Source organism: Homalodisca vitripennis, chromosome 8, assembly GCF_021130785.1.
Source record: "Homalodisca vitripennis isolate AUS2020 chromosome 8, UT_GWSS_2.1, whole genome shotgun sequence".
Lineage (NCBI taxonomy): Eukaryota > Metazoa > Arthropoda > Insecta > Hemiptera > Cicadellidae > Homalodisca > Homalodisca vitripennis.
The window spans coordinates 34,499,059-34,521,402 of NC_060214.1; the positions used below are offsets into that span (position 1 = coordinate 34,499,059).

Consider the following 22,344-nt stretch of genomic DNA (forward strand, 5'->3'; position numbering starts at 1 on the left):
CGTCAAATATTTACAAACACATTATGGGTCAAGTATCGTTGTTGTATTTGATGGTTACTCAGGACTACACTAAGAACATTAAAGCAATGGAACAATTAAGAAGAACTGCTGTTCTTACGAACTCCGCTTTGATGAAAACAATGGAGGTGCCAATCAGCCAAGAAAAGTTTTTATCGAATTCATCTAATAAAAAAATATTTATAGACATGCTTATCAACAAATTAAAAAACTGTTAATATTACTACAAATCAAGCCAGAGATGATGCTGATGTTCTCATTGTAGAAACAGCTATTGCAGAGTCTGAACTTAAAAAAAAAAACTTCTGTCATTGTAAGCGAAGATATTTATTTGCTAGTTATCTTGATAGGACGTGCTCAATCACATCAACAAGAAATTTTTTTCTAAAAAATGGGTAAGGGTAATGTGGAGACAAAACAGTATTCATCGAAAAGTTTTGATAAATACCCTCATTCTAAGAAACACATATTATTTTTACACGCATTTAGTGGATGTGATATGACTTCTGCGCTTTATAGAAAAGGTAAAATATCGTTTATTAAAATGTTCGAAAATCATCACGATTTAAATCAATCAGCTGAACTATTTAAACAAAAAAACTGCTCTGTACAAGAATTATTTGGAAATGGAGTACGTATTTTCTTAGCAACGTATAATGCTCCGAAATCAGAAGACAATATAGACTCTTTTCGATACACCCAGTTCATCAAATCAACAAGACTCAACAAACCAGTACAGTTATCAAGTCTTCTTCCTTCAAGTACAGCAGCTCGTCAGCATATATCCTTCGTGTCTATTATTAGACCCAAATTTGGGAAATGATTGAGAACCCCAGGAATTCGGCTGGGTACTGCAAAATGAACTCCTGGAACCAATAACAACATTATTACCACCAGCACCAGAAGATCTGCTGAATACAATATTTTCCAATTGCAAGAAAGGTTGTGGTTCTAATTGTGGATGCAGGAAATCAGGATGCACTTTAATTTGTGGGGAGTGTAATGCACAATCATGCCTCAACGCTTCATCAACTTCAGATGGTTTCAATGAAGAAAGTGAATATGCACCTGATATTCTTGAATCTTTCTATTCTGATAATTTAGTAAACGAGAATGATGATAATGAATCCGATATTGAACAGCCAGAGGAAGAAGAAGAAGACGATGAACAAGAAGAAAATTAAAACAAAAATATTAACCATTAATAATGAAAACAAATATTTTATATTTGTAATTTTAATAAATTGATTATTGGATCAATAAATAATAATATATAATTAAACTTCATTTGAAATATTTCTTTTAATATTGTATGTTTGGTAAAAATAAAATAAGTATTATTTAGAGGATATATAATTTATAATTAATATCTATAAGTATGGTATATTAAATAATAAATATTTAATAATAATGATAATAATGCTAACAATAATAATAGTATTAAGTAATAATAATAGTAAGTGAATAATTAACAATATAACTCATTTATTTATTGTATTCTACTGGCTGACCTCGCATTATCGTATATACATGTAAGCGGTCCCTACTCTTTGCGCTGTATCTCATAAAGGGTTGAACGTACATAAAATTACTTCAGACAAAAGTTGAAGAGAATTTTCCGTTCTACAATTTCTCTAACCACCTTCAAAGTCATTTAGCGTAAGGGAAACGAGATATTTTCAAAAAACTGATTTTCGTGAAATTTGACCTTAAATATCTAAAGACGCGTACACGTGATTATATGAGACTTTTGAGGTAAGTTTTATACCATCAAAATAAAGACGTGTGCAAATGTTTAGCTTATTATCTTTCATTCCGAGGTTGTATCCTTATTTTACCGGACTATGTAATAAAATATCAGTGTACATCGAAGCCAGCATAGCTTAAAGCTGAGGCTTAAAAAAGAATAAAAAAAAAATATAATCACACTTAAAAAATGCAAGTAATCAAACTGAGAATAGAACAGCTGATCTGCTTGGTGTTATCGCACTGTATTGTTTATTGCTAACCTATCTTATAAGTTTTAAAGTAAAAGAAAAAATTGCGAAACATGATTTATATCATTCTTAGTGTATTAAATACAATATAGTTTGTATATAGGTAAGTAATTATCAAAATTATTGATACCTACTTGTATGCTTGTCAGTATTTTTAATATGTTCCTCCAGAATTTTTGTAAATATTAAGTTTTGTTTAATCCTTCTCCATATTATTTGTTTGTTTTTTTTTCAAAAAAGAAAATACTTTAGGCTGAAGTGCAGTAAGTGGTCACCAACCCAATGGAATTAACTATCAATTTTAGAAGTATGTAAACTGTCAAATATAAATACATTTGACCTATAGATATTCATAATTAATCATTGCCAGCTATTTTTATGTATCAGAATAATACGATTGTTAAACATTAATTTAAATGAAAAGAGTAAGATCAATTACGTACTCAGTAGACTAGTGACATTGGTAAGGACAATTGTGATGAACATGTGATTTTTGTCTCAAAATGTATTATTAATAAACATTGAACAATCTTTATAAAATGTCTCTAAGATAAACCTTGATGGTGATCAATTCAAGCATTCTTTTAAATATGTCGGACCCTGAAAAGTAATTGTAAGTAACTTACTATGCTGTTCAACATACTGTAAATAAAGTGTCAGTGAGGTAAACAGCCGGAATAGCCAATAAACATTTCAACATTATTAACTTATTCTGCTCATCATCCAGAAATAAAATATATATGGTTTTAGAGAGTGGAAATCACTAATAACTTTGTTTGTTTATTTAAGAATTTAAATCTAAAATTTTTGGTTGTATTTTTGTAGCCTACTGTGTGATAATACAATCTATGATTTTCAGTTTTATCTGCTTTTAATAGCTTATCTGAGTTTTCTGTGGTCAGAACTTTTGAGTTAAATCACCATCAATAATTTCATACATACCCTTCACTGCTTCTTCAATTACAATGGTGTATATTACTGAATCGCGGTGCATTAACTCTAATACAGTTAATTGGTTTTAAAAGTTATTTACGTGTTTCATTGCGGATTATGTGAGAAGTAAAAATATTAGGAAATTAATTGATTCCTTTTTAATTGGTCATTGTTTTTCAGAATGAGAGTAAAAGTTTGTTGTTTAATCATGTGTTATTTTTTAAATCAAGAAAAGCTATTTTTATGTGATCAGAGTACCAATCTTAAATATTTTTTTTACATATAGCTTCATTATAATACAAGTTTAAAAGCCTATAACGTAACTCAGTTTGACATTAGATATTGTTTTTATTTATCATTAATATATTAATTATTAATTAATTGTAAAACCAACAGAACTATATTGTCGTTTGAAATAACTATTATTTAATTTTGTTTTTAGTATTTTTAGATAGTCATTAATACTGAGGATCGATACTCATAAATATCAATGATTGATAGATATTGATGATTTAATTGTAGTGGTGGCTGCTTAATATACTGCAGCCATGCTTTAAAATAAAAAAAAAATTATGGTTGCCTGTAAAGTCGGTTTTACGGGCGAAGATTTTACGTGAAAACGTCTTTTTCTCTCGGTAGAATATTTATTGATATGAATATTATTAAATTGCACAATAGGAACAAGGAATTGAATGAAAATAAGAATTGCACAAATTTTAACTATAGAAATATATTTTGTTTACTAAAACATTGTACATAATTTGAAATTAATTAAAATTTGTTATTGTAAATGGTAAAGTTGAATAAAACATTTACTAAAATTGGAATTTGAAATTCTTGCTAAACACACTTAAATTCTAACTCCCCGCGTGGTGGTTGGTCGGTTTAGTTCGTTTGTTTGGTCGCACTGTTATGACAGGTTAGAGGTTATAATTTGTTATTTTAAATGTTTGACTAGCAATACGCGCTGTTTCTTTCTTCTCAATCGACTGAATTACGATTTATTACAGAGTGATTTAAACTAATAATTTACTTAACACTATCAACATTTGTCAATAGTATGACATAACCTATAAACTCAGTTTCTCAACTTTTGTGTCAATCTAACAATTAATCAATCAATCATAGTTTACGATAATGAAATATCAGTGTACAATTATTTACCTTTATTGTTGTAGTTGTTGTAAATGACGAATCTAAGCACTCCACATTTTCACGAATAAACATAGTTATCTGCTTTATCCCGTGCGGCGGACCCACAGTTATCTGCTTTATCCCGTGCAGATCCCGTGCGGCGGACCCACTGGACGGGCATCGTAACGTTACCGGGCGTTACACTTTTTCATGAGTGACTCCGAGCCGCAACCTAATTTAAGACGTTGTCACGTCAAAAAAACAACAGAAAACAATGTTTCAGAAAGCCTGAACAACTTTAAAAACCATGTAAAAGGAACTAGCCTAGTAGTTGAATGAAACTGACAGTAATGCCTCCAGCCATCAGGCATTACTCAGCGCTAATGTACCTTCAGTGCTCCCCTGCACTGATGGTGACCGACAAATAAAATATTACAAAACTCATCTTCGCAGAGCTACAGCTAGAGGGGGGCGGGGGGATGGTTTTGCCCTGGGCAGCATAATTATAGGGGTGTCAAAACTATAGAAAGTTGGGTCGTTGCGTCTGTTTACGTGTAGTTTTTGTCAGTCTGCGTGTGAATCGCTTTACTTGAGGATCAGTATAGTAACATATAGATACCTGAGTTTGAACTTTAAAGATGGACTAAATAGTAGAGCTACACTAACTGGAATCATATTAAAAGTTAGCCTGTATATTTCTGTGTTTGGTCATATAAAGCAAATAATAAATTTCAACTAAACTTCATAAATTGGAAACTTAAGATCGAATGTTTGTAAATGATCAGCACAATTGTACTGAATTTGAATAGCCTATGTAATTTTTGAATTGCTGTATATGAAAAAAGAATAAGAATAAGAATAAGAATACGTTTATTTTCTCCTTTTCTCAAAAGAACACATACATTAACAATTTAAGTATAGAATACAAAAACAACACTTGCCAGGCTGCCTCCTAAACAAAATAAACTTTTACACTTATATAATGCTTAGGCAGCTAAAAAAATAAATAAATAAAGAGTAAAAATTTAAGTATCTAAACTAACATTTTAAAATATAATAATTTTTTTCGAGACAATTAACTAAGGAGAAAATAAATAGGGCCCCTAAGGTTTGAAAACCTGTTTTTGGGGTTCCATCATAATATTAAACAAAATAACTAAGAGAAAATCCATAGCGGCAACTAAATTGTAACAACGTTGTTTCCCTAACATTACTAAAAATCATATGAATTATAACCACACCACTACTACATATAAAAACAAGAAATGTGTGCTTAGTTGTTAAAAGAAAATATATAGAAAATTAAAAACTATTCTGCTATAGTAAATGTACTTATAACATAACGTTACAGGATATACCACTTAAAACTAACTTAAATTGCTACTGTTAAATACCCTTAGCGGTTTTATTTTTAATGTCAAAAACAGATCTTCAATGTTTTTATAATTATATAGCCATTTTTTTTGTTTCCTTCAAAAACTTATTTAAACCTTCTATCTGCCTAATGGTTTTTCGGTAATTTTGTTAAACAATTTTGGACCTATATAGTTATATGATTTGACATAAAATGTTGTTTTAGGCTTAGATATTTGGAATTCATTACCATTTCGTAATCTTTGCTTAAAAATGTTTAAGTTCTTTAAGTTCCTATTCCCGATAAAAAAGTTTTTTTAATACTGCAAAAACGTACAAATGTCGCAAAGGAAGAATTTTTAAGTTTACAAAACAAGGGTGAGAAGGTTCTCTAATACTTTTTTTCGAGATTAATCTAACAAAATGCTTCTGAATTACAATTAAAGAGTTTAGGGAAGTTTTTATAAGTTCCACCCCAACAAACAACTCCATACTGCAGTCTACTTTGAACTAATGAAAAATATAAAGAGCGCAAAGTTTGCAAGGGACACATGTTTCGTAGAAAGTTAAAACAGCCTAACACCTGATATTAATTTTGCCTTTAAATATAATATATGTTTTTTCCAGTTTAGCGCATTATCTAATGTAACACCTAAATATTTTATTTCATTTTTCTCCTCTATTTCTGAACATTCAGAACACGAGCTGCTACTTACTAAACAACTTAAACAGTTATAGGTTAGCCTTATCTTCGGAGAGTCCTTCCTTTTAAGTGAAAAATTCATGTAATTAGTTTTTTTCGGTACTTAACACAAGATTATTTTTTGAAAACCACCACTTTATACATTTTAAATCAAGATTCATTTGGCTTTCGATATTATTTAATGTGCTACTTGAATAAAAAAAGGCAGTATCATCCGCAAATGCTGTAACTTGTCCTTTAAAATTTGCTGTGCATAAATCATTTATATATATTATAAAGAGAATTGACCCAAGAACAGAGCCTTGTGGTACCCCATATACAATTTTGCCCATGCTACTTAAAACTCCATCAATTCTAACACACTGTTTTCTATCTGTCAAATAACTTTTAAAACCAATCATAAGCAACTCCACGTACACCACAATTATACAACTTTTTTAAAGAATGTTGTGATCAACAGTGTCAAATGCTTTTTTTATATCTAAAAAAAAGTGCACTAACAAATAAATTATTGTTAATCCCCTCTGTGACTGAGCTTACGAGTTTTTAGTAACGCGTTTTCCGTACTCTTCCCACTTCTAAAACCAAATTGGTTAATACTAAAAAACTTTGTTTTTTCTAAGAACTTCAATAGTTTTTCTTTCATAATTTTCTCTATTATTTTTGAAAAGGTAGAAATTAAGGATATTGGTCTGAACTGACTACAAAGTAATGTTGAACCTTTCTTATGAATTGGGTATAACAACCGCTTGCTTTAATTTTGACGGAAAAACTCCCGTAGAAAAACTAAGATTAATTATATAAGTAAAAACATTAACAATTGTATGAGAAATGTTTTTAAGCAAAAAAGAATAGATTCCATCAATTCCAGGAGATTTTCCATTTTGTAATGAATTAATTGCTTGTAGTACATCTTCTCTTAAAACTGGCCCTATCATAATAGAACATTTCTCTTGATAAAAATTAAATACATTCTTATATGCACTATTTTTAAAAGCTGACTGGTTTTGGTTATTAAGTTGTTATTAAATTACCATCTTAACTTTTATTCTTGACCGGGTGGAAAAAATCGGTATTGAGTATGTTAAATGGAGTTTTTAAAACCATTATCTTAGGCTTGTCAATTTGTATTCAACATCGTTTCTTTATCTTCTCAAGATGACACCAGATGCAGAGCGGCCTGCTGTTTTTGTGGATGAAGACCTTTTAGAGAACACTAATTCCATGACGTTTTTGCGAATGCTCCTTGATAGGGGACTGACCTGGAACGATCATGTAGATAACGTATGTGCTAAAGTTTCCTCAGGCATATTTGCCTTGCGATAACTAGCAATGTTCTGTTCTCCAAGAGTCTTAAAGATCGTTTATTACGGCCTTATCCATGCACATTTAGCGTATGGAATAAGACTCTGGGGAGATTGTTCCAAAAGCAAAATGGAGCGAGTTTTTAAAATCCAAAAAAAGCTGTAAGAGTAATTGGAAAGTTAAACTTTAGAGAGTCGTGCATGAAATCTTTCAGGGAGCTGGAATTGCTGACTTTACCCTGCCTTTATATTTCTGAGGTGATCATGTACTGCTTGTCCAAGTGTGTCTTGGTTCGTGGCAGGGAAGTTCACCAATATGAAACCAGAGGCAGGGACAGCTTCAGAACACAGCAACACAGACTGACGCTGTCTCAACACCTACCACAACAAGTTGGGTGTCAGACTAATCAACAGCCTCCCTGAAAGTGTAAAACATTCAAACAACACAAATCAATTTAAAACTCATCTCAAGCACCTTCTGGTGTCTAAAGCGTTTTACTCTGTTGAAGAATTCATGATGAGCCGCTGGGAAATTTAAAAATCAAAATTCAGCCTCTGGATCTGACGTTGGAATGGATGTGTCCGTATGAATGTATAAAATGTATGACTGATTGAAAACGTGTACATGGTTTTTTTTTTACAAAATGTGTTAAGTAGATTGCGATACAATGTCAGAAATTGTTTAAAATGCAGTAAAGATATTATTATTATTATTCTCTGTGCCCAGTGTGGGTTCAGCTGGAAGGTATAAACCAGACAGAAGTAAACTCTCCTTGGGTGGCATGACCTTAGAATGGATAAAAATTAATTTTTTTAAAGTTGCATCTCAATTGACTTTTAAAATTGTTATTTATGAGCAACACTTAGACGAAGATTATCCGTACATCACAATATACCGCTTACTCTTCCAGTCTCTGGCGATTTGGTGGAGAGCAAACTGAAGTTAACTTATCAAACACATAAACCAATATTTAAAAACTTTTATTTTTGTGAGGCTTTTCAATAGTAAGGCTATCGTCATCAGACACATCACAATAGTGTTTGAATGTAAATAAGTTAACAAGTAGCCAATACAAGCTCCATCTTCAACAAATTGAAGTTAACTAAAAATTATTTAAGAAGCGTTATGAAACAGATTAACAATTTCAAGTAGCCTACTGTATTAATTGAACGTCAAAGAGCACAAAAATTTCATTTGACATAGTCAGTATTATGTGCAGCCAAAATTTTTGAAAAGTTAAATTGTATTAAGTTCATAAATAATATTCATTCTTTTACATGGTAATTTATTATAAAGTTCAATGCAGAATTTAGTGTACTTTACAAACATGTTTGTGTCTGTTTAATTTATAAAAACCACTAGTGAATTGTCTTAACTTGAAAGAATGTATTTGACCATTAGTTCTGTTGGTTGTGCAATCGTAAAAAAATTTAAAAAATATTAAGTATTAATGTTCTAATATATAATTATGGAAACAAAGATATTAATTTTTAAAATGTACGTAATTTAACTGCTGATATGAAAAGTATAAAACTGTTTTGGTTTTTCCCTGGCTACATCAACATATTTTAATTTTTTAAATGTACATAATTTAAACTGCAGATAAAAAAGTTACATAATATAACATTATTTTAAATTTAATATTTAAAGTAAGTTTTAAAATGGACAGAGGGGATTGGTGGGAAAGGGTGGCAATTTCAGGATTTCCCCCCTATGTTGTGAAGTGATGTAAAATAAATTTTTTTTCTTTGTACTCTGTCCCAAGTTTTCTTGCAATATTTACTATTTTTTCTTTATATTTTGTTATTAGAAAATATTGATTTTGTGGTGCTTCTTCTGATACATGAAAATATGAAATATGCATATTATATATATATATATATATATATATATATATATATATATCTATATATATAAAAATGAAACTGTTCGTGTGTAACAGCATCACTCACAAACGGCTGGACGGATTCGCCTAATTTTTTTTTTAAATTTGTTCGTCTTGATCTGTAGAAGGTTATAGGATACTTTTTATCCCTTTCCCGATTCAGGATTTCCGCCCCACTGGTTACAGAAATACCCGTAAGAAATGCATTGCAGCAAACATATGTTATTAAGTGAAAGAGTCTTTTCAAATTTTTAATCAGCTGTTCTTTGTAAACATATATTACACTTATAGTTTTAAAGCATAGAGTAAGCTTAAGAGAAACGACAAATTTTGTTTAAACTGTTTCTCTGCAATCACTGTTAAACATAGACTTTACTATCCAGATAATACAATTCAAATTTGACGTAAAAATTCACCTTTAACTGCAATATTTATTTAATATAAACCATGCTCATGCTTGATAAGAAGAGCAATGCAGATATCATAATTACTATCTTACGTTGGCTACAAATATAAAGAATGTTATAAAATCAACCTTAGTTGTTTTTTTTTGACAGAAGTATGGTTTCTCAAAACTCCGTGTGTACATATTCTCTCGATCGAGACAACAAAGCAAGCTCAATCGTGGCATCGGAGATATAACTAATTTAATCTAAAATTTTATTATAGTAAAAAAAAAAAATTTACTAAGTAATATAAGGACTTCGGTTCTTAAGATTTGCGTGCGAAGCCGTGGGTAACTTATTGAAATGCGCAGCGAAGCGCGCCGGGTTCGCTAGTATATATATAAAATTTTATTACTAGGAATAGATTTGTTCACACAACTTTGGTCTATAAGAAATGAAAATAGGAATAAGTGTAAATGTCAAGGAAAGAAGAGGAGTCTATTCAAGTCATTTTATCCAGTCCTGCCAAAGCTCTCTATGGCCTTGAAAGTAAAAATTCTACATTCAGTATTATATTTTGATTTCAGGTGAGGCCAGTTATGTTTGTGCCCAGCAGTGTTTGTAAAGATTATTAGAAGAGATTAGAAATGGCAGAAAAAGCTGCACACATAACATCATCTCTTCAGGCCAGGCCATCTATTTTCGAATTGATTGCACAAGAGTCTCTTTCTGGTCTGCTTTATCCATCCTTCAAAATAATTGTTCAGGTAAACCATTAACATGGTGATAAAAATGTAGATAGTTTATCATTCATAGAATACTAACTTCATAATATAATTAAACATCATTGGCCAAACCTCACGGTTTAGCTTTGTAATTTAATAACTTGTAAGCAAAATAATAAGAGATTATACGTCTAGATAAGTATTGTGTAGTCAGTATTGGGCTTTATTTTGGCTTTGAAAATAGTAACAGTTAGGGATTGTATTTTTTTTAAATTAACTATTCTGAGTTTCTTTTAGAGTGTAGGAAACAAATATCAGTTTTCCAGTTTAGTATGATTAATAATACTAACTACCTTCTAGCTTTTGAAGTATTAAAAACACATAGTCATAATTCACAGTAAAACAATATAGTGATGCTAGATATTGGCTTCTAATGTAGTTAACAATTATTACAACTTTTTGGTCGGATTCTCTCAGTAATACCAGATTCTGACCTTGAACAAGAGTCTAGAGTGTGAGGTATTGGTTTGGGATTGATGAAAATAAAATTTGTCAATTAATAATACAATATTACCACACTTTTGTTTTGGAAGGATTAAAACTTGAGGGAATCTCATTTAAATAATATAGTAACACTAGAATCTTCTTCGAATAATAATAGGCCTGGTCAGACATTTTCAATTAACCAATCCTGGACATAAAGAAAGGTAACAGTTAATGGTACTGATTTTTCAAAGCATATCACTCAGTAGGCTGACCCAATTTCTCTGTTGTTCTATCTTTTAATAATAATAAGAGTGATAGACTTGAAATTTTGCATCGAACCTTAGCGTAGCCTGTTACATGACACATTGTATGGTGTACTCCTACCTTTTAATGTTCATAGTATTGTACAACTTCAATATTTCAAAGGTTCGATTGCGTCTGTTATTGAGGTAAAAATCTTCACTAAGATATTTATTTCTCAATAAAGTTCTGTCAGTGATTTCAAGATAACTGTTCTAGAGCTGAAGTAAAATATAGTCAAGTAAATAATTCAAAATCAAAATGTTGTATTCATAATTTATTTGTGATATAAGTGTTAATCTAAACTAACTATTTCTGTTCACTAGTTTCTAGAATCATCAAATTCCCAGCGATATCAATGGCTGTCTGAGTGGAACGAGGAAGTCTTTCTTGGCATAAACGGACTTTTGCAGCTGCACTATTTAAACACAAAAGGTTTATATTTCTTTTGAAAAACATCAGGGTATCTCTTTGTATTGACTATCCCATGTACAGTCCTCTCACTAAATAGCATCTAACAAAGATAGAGTTATGAATAAAACCATTTTATACCCATTAATGTTCCCTTATATCTCATACAAGTGCTTTAAGTACAATTTGGCAACTGTTCAAGGTGGTGGTTACTTATTGTGTACTTTTTCCCATGTAACAAATATGTTAAGTATGCAAATGGTTCTAAAAACCGTTTGTTTTTGGAATTTCTAAAATTAAGTCAAGGGCTTTGTATAAATGACTCTGATGTGTGTGTGTGTGGCTAATAAATGTATATGTGAGTTTGTGTGAGAATGAATGTGATAAGGATTTTCAGCAACCTGTCAAATCACTCATTTTGGTCATATTTAATGTATGGTTATAATTAGTGATTACTGAAATAGTTTTTTTCCATTGTAGTTTACTTTAGATTTATCCAAATCAGTTTTTAAAATAATAAAATGCAAAAGACTAATAGGGTTTTGGAAATTTGCCAGTGTTATATGTTACAAAAATAGAACATTAAATTTTGTGAATATTTCCTCTTCTTCGGATATCAAGAAACCCTTAGACATAAGGTCGGAAAAAAGCATAAAATGGTACTTTGTGTTATCCGGAGGCCACTATTTTTGGGAGTCTTTTCCTTACCAAGGACCCAAAAAAACTAGATTATCAGAAAAAACAGACATTATTTGACTCACTATGAAAATTACAGGAAAGTATAGGTTCAGATTAGGATATCATAAACATGTTACTAGTAGTATCAAAGTAAAATAACCTTTAGGAGCACTCTTGTGATCTGAGCTTGAATTGTAATACTTTCTTGAGGGGTGTGTTTCTTTTTTCACCGAAGTGTGGGCTGGAGCCACCCCTCTGTGCGCACATGATGACTGAAATAAATGTGTCAGTTTTTCTCCACCTTACTTACTTCCTCCAACCCCTTTTCATTGCTGCTTACAACTTCACAGCTATCACATGGCTTAGTCTGCTCCAATTATAATCTCATTGTTGATCATTGTTTGTGTTTTGGTTGTATTGTTGTGTGGTCGTTAGTATTACAAACGAAGCTTCAGTAAAAATCAGTGATGGATGGAAAACTGCAGAAAAGTGATGCAGTGTTATAAAAGTATATAACATAGTTTTATAACTTAAAAAAATAACAACATGCACCAAACTAAATTATATAAAAATATGGTCTGAAAATTAAAAGTAGTCTCCATAAAAGTTATTGAAATAAATTAAATATTAAATAAACCAAAAATGCTTTACTCATGTCTCTTTCAAACAAAACTATATGAATTAAACTTTAATACTTTTAAAAAAATTTACTAAAAATGTGTCTTAAAAACTTCAAAATTTTAACTGAAACAACATATGTATTTATTCTCAAACTATTCAAAAACTTTTAGTATATCATATACGTCTTGAAAATGTTATGAGAAAACTTTAAGAATTTTATCATAACGTTTTATTATAAATCTTTTACATTTCTTTATATTTGTTATACCACTCCGAATCTAAAACCAAGAACAGGCTAATTAAAGACCAAGTTTTCAAGTTTTATAAACATGAAAATATTTTATGAAAGGGGAGGAAATGATTTACGGAAGAGGATATCCAATTGAAGAATCTGAATGCATTGCACTCAAGTTGCATGTATTTAGCATCTTAACGGATCTGACCATGATATTACTAATGGTGGGTAGGAAACAATCAGGAGAGAGAATAAAGGATATTCAGATCAACTTTTGTTTACCAAGAACAGCAGGAACAATTTATTGTTTTTACTATGTACTTAAATAATAGATTATGGTTATCGAAACCAATAAAATGCTGCACAAGTACTAAAAACAATGAACTAAATTGCAGTAGAAGTGTTAGAAAATGGCAAAACACAGATGCCAAAGAAAATAACATATGTTTTAGCCTCATTCTATATTGCTAAATAGTAATGCTTAGGCTTGGTTCAAATGCCCGATACAAACTGATTAATGGTCAACAAAGAATTTTGCAGAAACTTTGTGGCAAGTCGTGTGCTGAGCTGAAACAAAGTTCAATTGATCCTAAGCTCCTTTCATTTTTAGCAACAACAAAAAATATAAAACGAAGATGGCCGTTTGTTTAAGCTTTTTTGGAGTCTTACCATTTTGTCTAGTCTTTGTATGTCAATACTTAGTTATTGTCTGCAATCTATGGAAACAGTTAAATTACAGTGAACAATGATATAACTGTGAATTCATGAGAAAACAACAAGAAGTCACAGAAATTTATTAACTCTTATCTTTACAGGTGCATCATTTTCTGAGTCGTTCTATGGCCTTTATAGAATGCACCATGGTGAGAATCTCAGGCTATCGGACAAGGCCAAATATTGGTCACTCTTCTGTCTGGTGGTCCTGCCTTATCTCTCACGGAAGGTGGAAAAAATATGTTGTTAAATTTCAAGACCGCAAGGTAAATATAACTTAAAAACTATTCTCTTTTTTGATTTTCACATCCGGATCTTGTCAAAAACTTTCCTCAAATGAGTGAACAGAGTGCTTAGCTGGGAGGGGGAAAAAAGATAAAACAAAATGGCAAACAAAGTGAGGGAATCACAAACCACCCCCCCATAAATTAAAAAAAAAAGGCCAAAAGTCTCACAAATGTTTATACGAATTCAACCTAAACACTAATATATATATATATATATATTTTTTTTTCAAATTAATTTATTTTGTCGGACAGGTAGGAAAAGCTGCCAATGTCTGCCACAAGATCTCAGTAGCCAGTTGGCAGTGCGTTTCCCTCGTGCAGTATCTGTGGTACCTGATCCGGACGTGTTTCTGCTCACTCTCCCTTGCTCAGTGTTGCCAACCTGTCTCTGCAGTACAGTATGGAGCAGGCTACTCACTCATACTCCTGGCGCGAGTGTCTCTCGTAAGAAACTACTTGACTATTAATGTCATTATACAAATATATAACATTAATAAGAGACATTAATATGTCTCTTGTGGCAGTGATATATTCACTTACATTTTATCAACCGTTGAATAAATTTATTACTTCAAGGCATGTTTAAAACAATAATCAATTTAAGTTATTTTTTCTAAAATTCTTTCAGGCTTTATTTATTATCAAATGGTTTTGTTTTCAATGTGTTTCATAGAATGTGACGTGTCCGATATTTTGTAGCAATTTTTGTTTGAAGATACTGTAGAGTCTCACCCATCAAACCTTATTTATTTGATCATCTTTTATCTGACGTTAATCAGATGGGAAAATAAATGTTAATGAGGAAACGTGGGGCAGGAATGTTTTTTTCACCAAATGTACCACAACAAACTCATACACCTGTAGTTGTAGGATTTTTCAAGTATTACTTGATATCCTAACAAAATTTTTCATATACCACAGAAACGTATTAAAATAGTGTAACTGGTAGTTTTATCATTTTAAACATAACGTTTAAATTATTAATATATAGAGTTTTAATTTTTTTATACTTGATCAAAATTTGTGTGCGTGATCAAATTTTACAGCTGATTTTTACTGTAAATTGTAGTTAATAATCAATATAAAGTCAATTAATAAATTCATAAAAGTCTGTTTGTCATTTAAACATAATCATTTGTATTCTTAAATGAAAGGTCAAATTTTGAAGAATACTTGACGTTAGGTTATAGTCATCTATGTTATTTTTAAAATATTCATGAAAGAAATGCAATTTTAACAATACAAAAGTTTTATTTCTAGCCTCAGAAATGGTATCCTTTAATATTTAGGATAAATTTAGATTACATCAAATATGACAAATATATTACTGAAAAAGTAATACTATAATACTTGTATTTTATTTTCTATAAAATAGAATTTATGGAAATTTTCATGAGAAATCTATAAAACAAAATAACTTATTTACATATTTTAATGTTTATAAATAAGTAAGAAAATATGATTACACATTTAGGATGTTTCTAAGGTTTTCAGATCAAATATGGAATGCACTATAAACATTGTAAATAAATTAATAAAAAAATAAAATCAATAAACAAGACTGTTTTGATGGCAGACAGATAGGCTAAAATAAAAAATCTGTTCATCACTTATTACACAATTGTTACTAATAACTATACTGAATTATATTACAAGGTTTCCAAAAGAGAATGCTGGGATTTTGAACAGCCGTTACTTAAAAACTATTAAATATAACTTAAATGATTTAAACATCAAAACATAAAATTGTAGTAGAAATAACTAAATTTTGTTTTCCATGTACCATGGGAGGAAACGTTGACCATGGCATGTGCGGTGGCTGTTCACCGTTGTGATTGACATGCCTGGCACCAGTTGCGAATAGATGTTTACAGCAGAACGGAAGGCACAGTGTGTTCTGCAGAATCGATTGTTAGTCGGTTTCGAGTTGTGCATCGAGGTCAAAATTCGCTTGATGATAAAGTAATTTGTTGCTAGTTTAACCAGTTTCATGACACAGGAAGTGTGATGTCAAAACCAAAGATATCCGACAATCTTGCATCAAAAAATAGGTTGTCCACCGATGTCTTCAGATAAACGTACCAAAATCGACATTTCACGATGTTATTCATTAAACATTCAGACATCATGCCTACAAAATTCAGTTAAGACATCACTGATCGCTCTAAGCATTCAATTTTTGTCAATTTTATGCTCAATAAGATTGATAAGAATTCCTATTTTATTAAAAAAATGCTGTTCTCAGAAGAAGCAGCTACACAAGTGGTGTTAATAGTCACAATTGTCGGATATTGGGTTTACAACAAACAGCCTAACATTGTGGCAGAACATGTGCACGATTCGCCAAAAGTGAACATGTGGTGTGGATTACTGTATGACCAAGTGTTAGACCGTTTCTTTTTCGCAGAGAAAACAATTAATGTACCTCAAATTGAAGATATTGAAGAACAAGCTGGTGAACAAGTCATTTTGATGCAAGACGGCGTCCCGTCTCATTACCTTCGTGAAGTGCATGACGCACTTAACAACAGGTTTCCGAATGGATGGATAGGCAAGTGTGCACCCATTCCCTGGTCTCCCAGAAGTCCGGGTTTGACTCCTTTAAACTTTTTTTTGGGTTTACCTGAGGACATTGTTTATGCTGTAAATATTCCTGATTTGGCACATTTCAATTAATTTCAGAAGCGAACAGAACTGTGACACCAGAAATGCTACTTTTATCTCTTGGTGAGCAACATATGGAGCTTACGAAGGAACGTACTACGGTATGAAAACAAAATTCTCTTGTTCTTTTCTCTTCAATTTGATGCTTAAATCATTAAGTTATTGTGAATAAGTTATCAGCCATTCAAGTCCCCGGCATTCTTTTTTTGAGACCGTGTATAGTCGTTGGATATCACAGTCATTTACAAAAAAAAGACACTAATTATCATTACAACATAAACACGAATGTACATACTCGTAAGGGCTAGGAATGGTGGAAAGAAACAGATAGAAAAAACAATTAGAATCAGGATCTACAAATCAGCAGCTGTTAGAATTCTTGAACCCAAATGCAGATTGCCATAAACTACAGTACATATTATTCTGCTACTATTTGATGTAAATACGAAAAAAAAAGATTTTTACAATGAATATAATAATTTATTCTACTTATGTTCATTATATCTGATTTTTTTCCAAATAAAACATGTAACTGACACTGGTTTCTGAAATGTGTTACACCAAATATTTGCATATTTAGTTCTTTTAATTGACATATTTTGAAATGCTATTTCCAATATTACCAATGGAACCTGCTTATGAACAAATTCTTTCCAAATACCCACTTGATGAACAAATGTTATTTTAATAGAAGTTATATGGAAATTGAAAACAAGTTTTACAGACTTTGAAGAATTGGTATTTTTATACACAGTGTATCGAAGATTGAAAATGTATAAAAACTATTTTAGTTTACCAATATATTGGTGGGTATCAGTTTTTCATAATTTTAATACATTTAATTGTATTTGCATGTAATGTAACAGGTCAAAAATATCCAACCTTACCACTGGTAATTGGCATTTTAGGTAGAATATTTCCAACATTGTCACCAAATATTATGAATTAGCTATTGTTAATTCTTGCTGTTGAATGCAGAAAAGTGATCTTTCAAAAGAACATTATATATTTACACTCTTCCACAATTTTTCATAGGCCTCCTATGATTCTTTTTTGTTAGTAAATTTTGTTCTCACTGCTGTTGTTTTTCGTATTGTGAAATTATCGTAATCATCAATAATTATTGTGTCTTCTAATTCATTTTCACCATACAATCTTGCAAGGTATTTTCAACAAACACCATAAAATTAATACAATTTACAAATTGTACATGAACATAAATGTAGAAAATACAAACTGTAAAAATCATAATTGCAATTGATGATAATTTACACCACAGAATAAAAAAGATCTATGCCTTTTTGTACACAGTGAATGCCAAAAAACCTGTTTTAGCGATTAGTAATTTTTTGATTGCCAATCACCTGTCTTTAGCAAACGGACACAGCTGACTCAAGGTGATGCACGTACATCAATATAGATTTTTTTTACTGCAAATAAAATATTATTAATTACTCCGATAATTTGTTAATTGGATTATCTATCTACAGTTTTCCAATCACAAAAAATGACAAAAGCATGATTTAGCGATTGGCAAATAATAGACTGCCCATCAGCTCTAATCATTGATTAGAAATGTTACAATGCATGAACATAAAAATAATATTTTGAGTCAGATATTATATATAAAATCGTTTATATTTCCTGTTGTTTGTTACTGCTATTGAAACGACAGTAACACTCATACAACAAATAACTCATCTCAGCACTTCCAGCTTTTCCTTATACCTGTTGAGTGTATAGGATTAATTTGATAACGTAATAAGGAACCATATGTGGCCAGGAGTCCAAGGGCCTGTGCACGACTGGTGAGTGATGGATTGACACAGGGGCTGCAGTTGGCAGCATTTTTCCTCCAGTGCCTGCAGTGGTACCACTCTGACCAGCTGAGCCACGACAAACTGTCCAACCTAATTCCACATCCACCTGTGGTTAGTACAGTTATCTGGTATTTTCCTCCATTTTATTGTAAGATAATTTTGGTTTTATTCTTATCGTCATTCATTAAAAAGAACATCTTGAAGATCAGTGCCGCAACAACAAAAATAGTGGTACTTTGCAGTCACTGTTAAATCAAGTGGCAATCTTCTATGACGACACAATATACAAAAGGTTATTTTTAGATATATATCATATTTATGGCAATTATGTTGAAAAGTAGATGACAGTGTGGGCTTTTCATATAAAAATAACATTGTTACAAAAGTTTTCTTGATTTTTTTGTTTAGACTATACTTACTTTAAAAGTATGCCTTGTATTTGTTGGTTATTTCAGTAATATTTGTGTTTCTGAAATACAGGTAGAAGAGATCAATATATTAAGTCCGGCTCAGTGTCCTGTCTGCAAGAAACCTTGCAGAATAGAAACTGTGCTGATGACGTCAGGGTGAGTATTTTTCATGTTACATTAACTGTACGTAACACTTGATCTGGTGCCGTAATAAAAAGTTCAAAATGGTCACCCTGTTTTCAGAACTTTTCAAGCAATGTTATAAAATTATAAAAATAAATGCTGTGTCCAAATAATGTACTATTATTATACCTCTTTTGTTATTGCACAGTGTTTATATCAGACTACAACTGATTTTCTAATAACAATGTTATAGCCTTTTTGTAGCAGACTTGATTCTTTTCACAAGTTCAAGTACCAGCATGCCTGTATTTATGAGTACCACCTTTTGATTGGTTTAAAAAGCACCAACATTTTATTGTTCTAAAGGGACAATAAAACAATTAGTTGAATTGGTTAACGGTATAAATTTTAAAATAGAATGAGCAATTTCCAGACAATATTTCTTGTTGCTGAAATTGGGAGCTTGTGGGTAAAAATATCTCATATTGAAATATATTTTGTAATTGCTTTGAAGATGTGGTTTGGAGTCAAACTTTTGTTTTTACTGTATACTAAAGTAAATTGATTATTTCAAATGACAATAAATTCAATATAGAGCAATTGATTTATGATTTAATCCTTCCGACACCACTAATAAATCCATTAACTTTCCTATAACTCCAAGACAAGTAAAAAATTTTAAATCTAATTTTTATTATAGCTAAAATTATAAAAGTTAAAAGCAAAAAAGTATAAAACAGGGCATTTAACTTAAAATTAGCACATTTATTGATAGAAATTTTAAAAAGAACTATTAACAAAACGGTTATTTCAAATAAATTTAAATTTCATTGTAAAATATAATTCACCTGAAAAGTTTTATAAACTACTAATTATCAGTATATTTTCTAATCACAACACTACCACATGATGAAGAATAATACGAGATACATAGCAGATGCACACTCGTAACAATCAAGAAAGCAATAATACGTGTCACGGATATGTTTTTTTATGGCTCTGTAGGAGACGCAGAATTGACGAGCAGGTAGTCAGAGTTAGACAAGAGCGCTCCCCTCCCCCTACTACAGAGTGAAGTTTGTTTATAAATACTTCCTTGGCAACTGCGATAAGCACGTAGAGTGTACCAAGCATTTCGAAAGCCTTTTGTGAACTAAAAACTCTCCAAGAGACATAATCTATAATATCGGATATAACTGTATTTGGTGTTTCGGTTAAAGTCTACCACTCTCATATAACCGTCTATGGGCGTGGGAAGGGTTAATGTATTTATATCTCTAAATGATAACAATAAATTCAATATAGAGCAATTGATCTTTGATTTAATATAGCCTATTTACATATCTTAATAAAACGTTTTACAATTAAAACAATATACTTGATGATTCGGAAAGAAAATACTACAATTGTAAAATGTTTTAACATTAATCTTGTTGTATGTGCAGGTACGTCTTCTGCTACCGGTGCATACGTGAAGCTATCGTTGCGAGACAGAGTTGTCCAGTCACCAACCTCCCTGCTACACTGGATGAACTCATCCGACTATTTCCTAATAAATAAGACTGTAATAAATATTACCTGCAGTAGGCTCAGTAAGATTTTGTTGAACGTTAAAAATAATTTCAACAATAATTAACAAAACCTGTGAGTTGCTGTCATGCTGTAAACAACTGAAAGTATTCCTTCAGCGAAATTCCCAGAAATTCATTGTCATCAGTTCTGACCTATCAGCAATATCAGTGATTGGAGCTGGTCACAGAAAAGTACTCATCTTCTTGAAAGGCCTTTTCGTATGAAATGTTAATCTATAAATAATATTTCTTTACATTCCTCCCACAATGCTCATGTACTTTCTTAGGAGCCTTGCCACTCGCTGAAGCAAACATGCCACTTGGTATTAATTCACTGGCAAACAACATGCCGTGTAAATCATCATCTGAAACCCTCCTTGGTCCTGTTGTTCCGTAACACTGGAAAGCAGTAAAGAGTAACTGTTTGGTTACTAAGTATTGAGCAATTTAAACTTGTCATGCAAACCAAGAATTGTTCACCATAGGTATAAATTAGTGCCCCATCTTAATTGCTAACTGATTCTAGATGGTAATTATAACACCCAAAGTGAGATTGGTCTGTCCCAAAGACTTTGGAGACATCAACAGTGAGTGTGATTGTATAATATTATACATTTATATTGTACAGTACTACTTAAGTTGTTTTACCGTATTTGTTAAATAGATTTGCAGGCCTGGTGTGAGTTGAACTGTTGTAGAGTAGAACCAATGTTACCAGCTGTTTCAATTGTATATCAAATATGTTTTTTTATACACAAAATGTCTTACATTACTGTGATTGTTGATTTTTTATATTATTATATTTTCTAAAAAAAACTTGGTGAATGTTTATTATATACACTGACATCCTTCATCGTGCTTAAGTATATTTGCGCTTTAGTTTTTCTAGATTATACCTATTAAAACGAGTGTACACATTGTTTGGTTACAATATGAAGTGGGTTGTTCAATCAATCATGCAATAAAAGTTATTCAGGGATATACGTCTTTGAATAGGTTGTATTGACAATTGATATTCATCTGGAGGCACTGCTTTAGAAGGCTGTGCAGGATTAATAGTTGAAATTGATTAAACTTATCTATTAATTTAATTACAAAGCCTTTTTTGTCTGCAAAACACAGTGCATAGTATACATTTCTACATTAAGAAATGATAATATGTAATAGTAAAAGTTTTCTTAACCTCTAAGCCATGGCATTGATCTACAGAAACAAATATACAGGGTGCAGTGCAAATAAACCCTGTATTGAGCAGTGGACAGAGAGTAAGGCCCCTCCATTTTGTTCCTTAAAAAAGTTCTTAACCAGTTTCAATGTTGATAACGATCTTTCAGCAGTGTTAATGCGGATACAGAAAATGAATCCCTAACAATTTCAACAAACAAAATATATTTGGGAAAAAACTGTTTGTCACACCTGTTGAGGTACTCTGTAATTTATTGTTAGATGTTTTCAAAAACATTTCTCATTTTGCCATTTCTGGGACAACAGAAGATATCCCGCTTTAACAACAGAGGAAGATGTCTCATGCTCAAAGTAGATTGATAGACAATCTATTTTATCACCGTGGTCAGAAGAAACATGA

At 31.2% G+C, this 22,344-nt stretch overlaps 1 protein-coding gene across 1 annotated transcript; it reads left to right on the forward strand.

Moving 5' to 3' along the window:
* Positions 1-1,976: 1,976 nt before the first annotated feature.
* LOC124367550 (peroxisome assembly protein 12-like) lies at positions 1,977-21,590 on the forward strand. The gene is given in 10 exon segments (XM_046824481.1): positions 1,977-2,118; positions 10,302-10,481; positions 11,552-11,660; positions 13,986-14,120; positions 14,122-14,150; positions 14,424-14,507; positions 14,509-14,615; positions 18,619-18,766; positions 19,136-19,221; positions 20,634-21,590. Coding segments are annotated over 9 exon segments (933 nt in total). The 5' UTR covers positions 1,977-2,118; positions 10,302-10,361; the 3' UTR covers positions 20,749-21,590.
* The last annotated feature ends 754 nt before the right edge of the window (positions 21,591-22,344 follow it).